Source organism: Chenopodium quinoa, unplaced genomic scaffold (assembly GCF_001683475.1).
Source record: "Chenopodium quinoa cultivar QQ74 unplaced genomic scaffold, ASM168347v1, whole genome shotgun sequence".
NCBI classification, from domain to species: domain Eukaryota; kingdom Viridiplantae; phylum Streptophyta; class Magnoliopsida; order Caryophyllales; family Amaranthaceae; genus Chenopodium; species Chenopodium quinoa.
Genome location: NW_018743331.1, coordinates 6,116,123 through 6,127,031, shown reverse-complemented (window position 1 = coordinate 6,127,031; position 10,909 = coordinate 6,116,123). Strand labels below are relative to the sequence as shown.

General features: G+C 31.1%; 1 protein-coding gene across 1 annotated transcript; it reads right to left on the bottom strand.

Annotated features, from left to right (window-relative positions):
- Positions 1-512: 512 nt before the first annotated feature.
- On the bottom strand, positions 513-10,574 carry LOC110737837 (protein trichome birefringence-like 41). The gene is made up of 5 exons (XM_021918181.1): positions 10,049-10,574; positions 2,179-2,350; positions 1,782-1,957; positions 1,467-1,625; positions 513-1,056 (listed from the first exon to the last, which is right to left on the bottom strand). Exons 1-5 carry the CDS (start codon positions 10,390-10,392, stop codon positions 771-773), a joined length of 1,137 nt encoding a protein of 378 aa, XP_021773873.1. The 5' UTR covers positions 10,393-10,574; the 3' UTR covers positions 513-770.
- Positions 10,575-10,909: the final 335 nt, after the last annotated feature.

The window sequence follows — 10,909 nt, the reverse complement described above, 5'->3', positions numbered from 1 at the left end:
TTAAGGTGGGAGAACATAGGAAGGCTAAATGATGTCGTTTTTACTCTTGCAATACCATGCTCATGGTATTCTAGGAGGATGGTAGAAATACAATTAAGAAGGGGAAAAAAAAAAAAAAACTCTTTTATTTATTTTATTCACTTTTTCATCTTATGATGGTAACTAATAATACTTTGTATAAAAATTTGTTCCCTCTACTTTTACATGTTTGATTAGTTGGCATGATGATTTATTTCAATTTTTAACGATTTTCTATTTACAATTATTATGTCAATTTACAAAATCTGAGTTCATTGTTGCACTATCGATTTTAAAATAGTAAAATTTTAATATATATATTAACACACGCAAGTATAAAATGCATGCATATAGAACTAATAATTAATTTAGAGAAGATGGATAATGAATTAAATGTATAATTGTTGATACCATGTAATGACCCAAAGTATTACCCAATATTATATACTAGTTGATTAGTCAAACACATGTGCAATAAAAAATAGTGTAATAAATAAAAGAAGAATGTGCTACAATTTATTGCTTGGATATCCAGACAATAGAACTGTCTAGAATATATCTCAATCACAATGATTTTAACTACTAAAATGTCTACAAAGTATATATATTCTGGATATCAAAACCAAAAAATGCGAAATACAAATGTAATAATATGAGTGTAAATATAGTCTATGATAGTGGTATGAATCAAATGATGGATAATCACCTCACCTAATAACAAGAATAATGTGTTGGGTATAAATGGGGTTTTGTCAAAGAATGTAATTGTAAAGAATTTGGTTCCAAACATCAGGAACTCCAGGCAAACACCAATGACTGCAATCCATTGAAAAGAGCCCATAAATAGAAGGGTGTGCATCTTTTCGTAACAAGGATAGTTGTGTAACATCAAGCAATGTCACCGGCGTCTTGATCTTGCTTAAAGCTCGCTTCACCACTGTCATGGCTTCAGGCATTGGTCCGGGGTAGTTGTACCCTATCACTGGTTGTGTTTGTCTTAAACAGTTTATAGCCCCTGGCTCATTCCAGTCACTCCCACTGGTTTTTACGAAGTTCATATTCCAACATTCATGGTCAGTTTCATATTATTACATTAGTTTCTTCAAAGGAATATGAGAAATTAACAATGCTTAATTAGCAAAACTATGGCATGAGTATACAAAGTACGTAGTATATTTCAATTGTGTGCAGCCTATACGCAATTCACTGACAATCATTTAAGCTTATATACGTGTTCTAGACTTTTCACATACAAGAAAATACATAGAGATCATTGTTTTCTTCACCTAATTATTGTTATAAAATAAAAGTTTGCTTTTACGGGTTAAAAGTTGATTAACATATTATAAAAAAAATTTGTTAGTTAATCTAGTGCTAGGTTATAATTAAATGGGCATAAACTAAAAAAAGTAATTAATAATTTAGAGAGGGTTAATATAAATGCTTACTTGTAATGAGAGGGAGAAATTCCTTGGAAGAAGACTTTAGTTTTTGAAGGGTTGATGTTGGTATCTAACCAATGACCCCATGTACCAAGTGCTCTTTCAAAGGCAACCATGCGATTCATGTCTTTAAGCGTTACGTTTCCGATTCGGATAAAGTCCCATCTACACAACCCAAACATTTCCACATATAAGAAAGAAAGTTCATACTAAAAAATGCCGTGACCTTGATTTGTCTGATAAGCAGTGAATATTGCCTTGGAAAAATCTTTAGAACTTAAAAAATAACGTAACAAATTAGGATCGAGTGGAGGGACTAACGGTTGTGTGGGTCCACGACGACCCCACCAATGCCAAGTGTTGAAGATGAGCATGTCCATGCCTCTCCATAATCTTCCTCCAGTAATGGAATCCAAGTCTAGAACTCTGCCAAATCTCCTCCTTACAACATCTACCAAATACACACTTCGGTCTATCATCACTCTAACTCCATAATCCTGTATCAATATTAGATATTATAGACTATAACCTAAACAAACATTAACATCTTAGTGTGAAATGCAAGAGATTTCACCTATAAGGCAAGAGTGTGTTTTTTGTTTTGTTTTTTTTTTTTTTTTTTAATATTAAAATCAAACTACCATGGCCATAAAACAATAACAAAATCATTAGTTGTAAATGTGTTACAAACACATTGAATTGGACATAAGTGTCTTACCGTAAAAGTGAATGTAGAAATCATGTCTTGTCGCGTGAGATTATATCTAGCTGTAGGTACACCCGAGACTAATAGGCAAGCAAGAGATTGCCATTGATTTAGACTTAGTGAATCTCCCACAAACATTATGCTCTTCCCTCTTAATCTTTCTAAGAAATCTCGAGCATTGAATCTGCAACATAAAATATTTTTACACAAACTTGATTAGCTTGAAATTCGATTTTTTGTTACTTTGTTTAATGCAAACATCTACTACTTAAAAAATTTGATTAGTCAAACATTTCTCTTTAAATCCTAAAACTAGATAATAAATTGATATGCTTCTTTCATCATATAATCTTATTAAGATTTACAGGTTTCTTACAATCCAATGCGGTCTTGGCCGAATTAAAACTATAACACTTGAGGGTGGAGGACGCCTAACACAATCTCTCTTCCTCAAAGTGTCCCTAATAGAGCTCGATTCCATGACCTAAAAAAAAAAATCATAGCTAGAGGATAAGCTTTAACCGCTAGACTAAGGCAAGTTTGGTTAGGGTGGGCATATTGAATGCTTACTTTTGAGTTTTTGACTATTGGCATCCTTCTCAAATGATGCAACGCCATATTGACATACATAGAATTAATAATACGAGTAATTAGTACTGTCAAAACGGTTTGACAGTTCGGTTTCGGTTCGGTTTGAAATCGATCCGGTTTGAAATCGGGTCGGTTTGAAATCGGTTTAAAAGTCTTACGGGTCGGTTTCAGTTTGGTTTAAATAATTATCGGTTCGATTCGGTTTTGGTTTATTCGAACCACGGTTTAAATTCGGTTCGGGTTGTAAACGGTTCGGGTAGTAAACGGTTCGGTGCAGACGGGTTGCGGGTTTGTTAACGGTTCGGTGTAAACGGTTTTTATCCCGGTTTAAATTCGGTTCGGGTTGTAAATGGTTCGGGTTGTAAACGATCCGGGTAGTAAACAGTTCGGTGCAGACGGGTTGCGGTTTATTAACGGTTCGGTGTAAACGGTTTTTATCCCGGTTCAAACAGTTTCGGGTTAGAAACGGTTCGGTTCTTTTTTGGTTCAGTTTTATTTTAATTCGGTTTATTACTGGTTCGGTTCTTAATTAGTCAACAAGACTGTTAATCAAAGACTCGTTTATCATTATATATTTGCATAAAGTTATATATGAAGATATTACAAAGTAGTTTGATTTGTATAATGAAAGAAAACATTAATGAATAAGAAGGTAATATTGATTCTTTCAATCGATTATACATATACATAACATCTAACCATCTCATATTCTAATAGTTAAATATTTATTAGTATAAAGGGATGAGAATCATCAGATTATTATATTTTTGTATATCCTTTACTGGTTTACCCCTGAGGCTTAAGTCATTAATTAGTAATTACTAATTACTTAATTAGACTAACAAGTTAATAAGAAAGAGTAACTTTTAACTTGAGTCTAATAGATCAAATACTGAAATGCTATTAGTATATTACCGAGTAGGATGGTCTAGTACACTGTTAATTAATCTGTTATGCAACTATGCTAAATTGACAATTGCTCATATAGTCATATTAGTCAATCACTCATGTAGTCATATCTAATTAAGTAATTTGTATTTATGTACTAATCTACCAGTCAATTCTATCATTTATAAGTTTACACGATTACAAGTGTATTGCTTACAGACATAGCTAAACTGATATAAATATAATCTTATAACAAATCCGTAGTACTTCTAACTCTCTAATATATGACGTCATTATATTATTATACGGTATTCGATTTTTTATTAATCGCAACGCTAGACATATACACGCTAACCGATTCATATTTTATAATTTAAATAACTTAATAAGTTAATGTGTGTGTTAAAAAAATATATAAAAGCTGATATTATGAAGGTATATATCGTTTTATCGGGATTCGAGAAATGTAATTAATTTATAAGCGGTTTGTAAACGGTTCGATTTATAAGTGGTTCGGTTCATAAACGGTTCGATTTATAAACGATTCGGTGCAAACGGGTTGCGGTTTGTAAACGGTTCGGTGTAAACGGTTTTTATGTCAGTTCAAACGGTTTCGGGTTAGAAACGGTTCGGTTTATTTTCTGTTCGGTTTCCTTTCAGTTCGGTTTAGATTTGGTTCGGTTCTTAAACGGTTTAACGTTTACTCAGATCGGTTCGATTTCGGTTTTACTAACATGCGGTTCGTGTCGGTTTTCGGTTTTATTAAATCGGTTTTTAATCGGTTCGGTTCTCATTCGGATCGGTTGAAACAGTTCGGTTTCACCGGTTCGGTTCGGTTTTTGACAGTGCTACGAGTAATACATAAATCTTATACACACTTCTTCTTGCACGTGATAAAGTAAGTTTAAACAAGATCTGAAAAATCAAGACAATACAATGACACTAAATTTTAATCAATTAATAAAATCAACTCATTATTACTTAATTAAGACGAAGATAACAAAAACTTATGTTTTTATATCGACCTAACACAATTATGTATGCATCTAATGTATGACACATAAAAGATTACTGGTAGATTATAGTGTTACATAATAAAAGTACAAAAAAGAGGCCAATGAAATGGGAGACACGAAATAAGACATAGTAACACGGTTCCCAGCGTGTAGTCCGTGAAAATGTAGCTCACATCTATGTTGGGCGTCGGTGGACTAAATTACATAAAAGCATTACAGAATCTCTGTCCTATCCACTCTATAATATCATATGATATGGTCCATTGCCCAATGTGCCAGTTAACATCAACAACGTGTGATTCATGTAATTTTCTAACCTTGTAAAGTTTTTATCTGTCGGTGCATATCATATGTTCTACTAAATGTCTTCATCTTTTATGCTCCTAAATGTTCTACTAACGCCTATGCGAATCTTTTTAATCAACTCTTTACCCTTAAAGTGTAATCCAATAACTCGGGCTGAATTGATCCGTGCAAAATGTTAATCCGATAAGAGTCATAAAAGTATAAGATAGTTGTTCTACGTGTTGTGTGACACTGTGATGATATACCACCTCACTCTCCATACTCTCTATACGCACATTATATTTTAACAATAATGAGAGTTCTACCCATACCTCAACCTTTACAGAGTACTTGGTATGGGGAGGAAAAAATAAGGTACTCCACCCCAAACACCCTCACCCTTACACTTTTACTGAGCAAAATTCAAACGTCATAATTTAAGGTAAAAGTTTTACCAAGTGAGTCAAACCTTACTTGACATATGTTATATGTACGCATGTAATATAGAGTATATGTTAAACAAACATTGGTAAGATCGAACTAGTCAAGAAATAAGCTAAACCAGTCATTTTTGAATGAAAGATTAATGACTTTAAGAGTCCACCCATAATTGCATAAAGATGATACAAAACTTCGATGATTTATAATGTATACATTTGACCATTTATATCCTTAAATTATTTTTATAAAAAAAAAATAATAAATAAATTATATCATACACTTATCTTAGAGATGATCAAGATGGGCTTGGCCTATTGACCTGACTTGGCCTGATCCAATGTGATTTTGTTTAGGCTATGGACATAAACATTCCACCGCTACATAATCACCTCTAACTTATCGCTCATTCTTATTAAAATTCAAATTCAATAGCTTATTTATGTGAAGTGAATAAGTTCTTAATGTCAGTCTACAATACTCTTTGAACGATTAAAACAATTGACTTAATTTTGTAATCAATAAGACAATAAATACTACGTATATTGTGATATTAGTACTTCATGACTTCATGTGTCCCATTTAGTACTAAAAAAAACACTTTAAACTAAAATTATAAATTTCATTTTTATACTCCGTAATAAAAAGTGTTAAAATGACAAATTTTGGTTGCATGTTCAAAAAATGATTAAAATTCTTTTTACAAAAAAAAGTTTACTGTAATAAAGAGTGGGTTGCAGAGTAGGAATTAAAAATAGCAAGTACACAGGTGTGATCAGTATTGATCGGTCACGTATAAATTGTTGCTATTTGTCATAATCCTAGCTGCTCCTCTTTTCTATTTCATTTTTACCGTAAAAGAATATTGTCAGGAACACTTCATTCAAGGGTAAACCAAAAAAAAAAATAAAAAAAAAAATAAACCAACAAAAAAATACAATCATTAGTACATGTTAGGGAGCTCCTTAGTGTGCTTAATTTATACGATGTAGAGATTACTACATAAATATTCTTTTTATGTATTTACGTCAATATTATTGTTACGGTTATTGTTAGAGTAGTCTTCGTAATAGGTATTGTAAATGATGGGAAATTAGTCTCATATTAATAGAATAGAAGTTGGTTATATAGGTTAGTCTATATAGCTAATGTTGGGATGGAAGTCCCACATTGATAGAATAGAAGAAGTTAGCTTGTTCAATTCTATTTAACTTGTTGGGAAGAAAGTCCTACATTGGTGAGTGCATATCAGCATATAGTACCTATTGACAAACGAAGTGTGAGAGCAGAAGCGTAATTTACCAGGCATTAGAAAACTTGAATATTCCACTTAACTGTGCTAGTGGTACATTTAATACTCCGAAAATGTACCACTGAAATCACATTGGTACATTTAATCAATGTGGTACGTACGTTTTGTACTTTGAATTGTACCACTAGAAAATCAGTGTCATCCTATACACTTTCTAAGCGCATAGGTGCTATGCGCTAATACTTATTTCACATTAGTTATATTAGCTTACTCCATTCTATTTATCTTGATGTTGGGAAGAAACTCCCACATTGGTTAAATAGAAAAGTTTAGTTTGGAGCTAGTCTATAAGAGCTTACTCTATTCTATTTAACATTTTAACTTAATGTTGGGAAGAAACTCCCACATTGATTAAATTAGGTTAGGTCCCGTGCCATACACAGTAATTTTAAATAGTTATTCTTAAATTAAAACTAAATTTAATTAGTAAAAAAAAAATTGTCTAAAATATTGTAATGATTTTATTATGAAAGAGCCTGTTAGCCAAATAGGAATTTAATATCTGCATTTGACAACATCTATATATTTTTGTATATTTCACCAACAAATTGGTATCATTTTTTTTCCTTATTAACCAAATGAATTTCTTAAAACTATATATACTAAGTATTCAACTCGTAAATAGATTTCTATTTTAATTTCTTTAGAAAGTAAATTGGTGTTGTAATAAACGTAGTACATTACACTCAGTATGTCACATGTTAAGAATCTGATTTTTTTTTTCTTAAATTTATACTCCGTAGTTGTTAATATTTTTTTATAGAAGGTTACATATCAAATCTTTTATTTTAAATAATTAATATTCTAATTACTTTCTTAAAACTTCTAATACACTATATTATTTTATAAATATATTCAAAAAAATATATGTAATTAGTGAAGTACATGACACCGTGTTTGGCAAAAATCATGTTGAAGTTTGATTTTTATTTTTTTTCTTTTACTTAAGTTTATATAGTTGTTAAGGATACATCAAATCTTTTATTTATGCATAGGTTTGTTATACTTTATTTTTGTTTAAAATTTGTTTCCTAAATAGATTTTTTTTTTATTAAAAAAAAAAAAAAAAAGACTAAGAGACACACTAGAAAATGACACGTGTCATTGTTGGTGTGTCTTTTAGTATATAGTTATTGATAGAAAAAGTTTAGCTTGGAGCTACTATATAAGTTAAATATTTGGAGCATAACAAGTTTTAACGCGAGTCAAGGTTAATGACCACAGGCTCGGTTAGGCGGGCTTTGCCAGGTCGGGCGCGAACATAACTTAGAAAATTAATATTTGCTCGCCCGATAGGTCTAACTTAGCCGGGTCGGGCGCGAGAGCAAACATATTTTCTAAAGTGTTGATGGCCCGATCAGGTGGGCTTTGCCCGATCGGGCGCGAGCCAAGTTAAAAGTTTTGTCCATTTATTTGCTCGATCGGGCGAGTGTAAGCGGTTACTTTCCTACGGTTAATTGATTATGACAATTGTGACTTTTCATTAAAAGTTAGATTATCTTAATTAATTATATTTTGGAAAAAAGTGACTCTTGGATTAAAAAGGTCATTATATATATTTAATTGCTCCAAATTATAACGTACTTTTAACTTGTTCTTCCTTATCTGTTCTTAAAGTGTTTTTAGGGAGTTTCAATTACATTGCTTTAATTGATCTTGAAAATTAAGGAAATCCTGGTAGCATATTAACCGGTAACTTATAACAATCATAATAGGGATTAAAATTGTTTTAAGGGCAGTGTAAACACGTCCCTAATTCTTCATTCTCAATTAATATTTTCTAATAATTATGACTTCAGATAAGCCAAACAAAGCTATTTCGTAATTGGTTTGATTTATTTGTCTAGTACAACTTCACTTTCAAAACAGGATTAAATTGATGGACTCGAATCTAAATTGACTCAAACAATTGACTCAAACAATTGACATACTCATCACCTCAATATTATTCAAACCGCACCCAATCACAACAATCCATTAACATCTCTAGTTATAACGCATTATGGTTAGAACTCGTTCGAAAGTCAGGGGCTAAAAAAAAGACTTGTAGAAAACGATATTGATAGTTAAAATCATTCATTGGGGTCAATTCTAGTTGGGTCTTGCTTGTTGTAAATGGTAAGCCATAATGGCTGAATGAATATAACGTCATTTGCCAGTCTTTTTCTCAATTGGGGTACCAACACAACACAACAATGCTTGTATTAACTGTCTATTGGTGTGCCCACTTCAATTTTATTTAATTCTCGTCAAATTAAAATCACTTTTTTCATTTCATTAAACCATATTATATCATCTTAGCCCATAATTCATCATTTAATAAATTCTATGTCAGTTTTTACTAATATTAAAAATTAAATAATTTTATTAAATAATATTATGATATTATCAACTTAGCACATAATTCATCATTTAATAAATTCTACGTCACTTTGTACTAATATTAAAAATTAAATAATTTTAGCTGTAAAGTTTTACTTCTTTTTTAATAGGTGCAACCGACAAAAAGCCCGTGCTATATTCACCCAATCGCGGCACTCTAATTTACCAAAAGTGATCAATTGTTAAAATTAAATTAATAAAATAACAAATATTCCTTAATTTTGATGCGTAATTTTCCCTTCATCATAAGATGTTGAATCCTAAAAACCACGACATAGATTTGCCTTCATTATCCCAATAAAAAATTTCAATCTCCAATGCCAATCTTATTGGCACACGTGTTTTTAACAGCGCACGTTAATTACTTTGTCACTTTGCACAATTATCTTCTTTTCGAGTTTATATTATACCATTTAACTAATTTTTTTATTCTACTCCATACATTATTTCTCGCTTAAAAATACTTTGTACTTTCTATTATTCCGGAGTACATTGTACTAATTTTTTTTGAAAAGCCAAAAATCAATACTAATTGTTAATGTATTCCCATTTTAGTAACCCAATTGAAAGAAAATGATTTATCTTGGTATGAAATTATTGACATAAGTTCACATGATTAATAAAGTTTGATAATTACACTTACACCCACCAACTTTATATTCCAATAAATTAAAGTAATTCTTTTAATCTACTTTCTTGTTCATTAGCTAGATCAAGAAAGAATTTCAAAAACTAGCAAAATGAACCTTTCAACAATGAAACAAAGTTCAACCTAACTTTGGCTTTCCAACAACATTCACATTTAATTTGGAATAATATCCAAATCTTATCACCATTCCTTAAAACTACTGCTACCCGCGTGTTCTTTTCACCTGATTTTTTTTTTTCGCAGAAACCATTTTTTACTATAAAAAAGCAAGTATTAACAAGAAATTGCATCAATAAAACCAAAAGACGAAAGAAAAATTACCTGGCTAAATTGCAAGAAAGAGGCTTCCAACCATAATGAAGATAAAGTTGATCTCTTCTACCATTTTTGAGACAATTGAATTCCTTCTGAATAAAAGGGCAAGCAGAGAAATTGTAAAGAGGAAAAGAGAAATCAGCAACCCATCTTCCTTTGAAATAATCACATCTATTTCTATTAATATTGTTGCTATTATTATTATTGTTACTAATAATAGTATTTCTTTTACTAGTATTGTGTTTCCTACTATTTCTTCTTCTGCTACTTGTTGCTCCTCCTCCTGCTTCTGCTATCATTATTCCACCAATCAAGAGAAGAGAGATTATGCATTTTGCCCACAATCCCATTTCTTTCTCTCTCAACAACTAGAGAGAGAAAGAGTTTTTTTTTTCCTTTATATTTCTCTCTATTTTTGCTCCTATTATATTTGAGTTTGTTATCTTTAATTTGATGTGGGTGTATTTCCATATATAGTGCTTAGGTTCGGAAGTTTGGTTTTAAATTGTGTGTTTAAGTGTTTTTGTTACATTTTTTTTATTGTAGAAATTAAATAAGGTGTGTGTGACAGTGTTTGTGTTCTCTTTGTGTTGGTGTAGACTGTGGCCTTTTTACATTGTGGCCAACATATGTTTAGTCTTGTCGTTTAATCGATAAGAAATTTTTTAACTTTTTTTTTTTTTTTAACTCTCCGTTTCAACTTATTTGTAACGATGTGACAATTAGTAAAATCTAGATAAAATTTGTTTGTGAGTGATATAAATTATAAGTAAAAACAACCTTTGTTGCAAGTTATTTGTGGTGTTCATTTATGATAAATGTTACAAATAAATTGAAATGGAGGCAGTAAGTTAAGTCTTAGACGCT

What these genes read in the sequence shown, in the direction of transcription:
- LOC110737837 (XM_021918181.1), bottom strand. Translation starts at nt 10,392, where the DNA reads ATGGGATTGTGGGCAAAATGCATAATCTCTCTTCTCTTGATTGGTGGA. An exon ending in CGTCGTGGACCCACACAACC is followed by an intron (nt 1,626 to 1,781) that starts GTTAGTCCCTCC and finishes TGGGTTGTGTAG; the next exon opens with ATGGGACTTTATCCGAATCG. An exon ending in ATTTCTCCCTCTCATTACAA is followed by an intron (nt 1,057 to 1,466) that starts GTAAGCATTTAT and finishes CGTAAAAACCAG; the next exon opens with TGGGAGTGACTGGAATGAGC.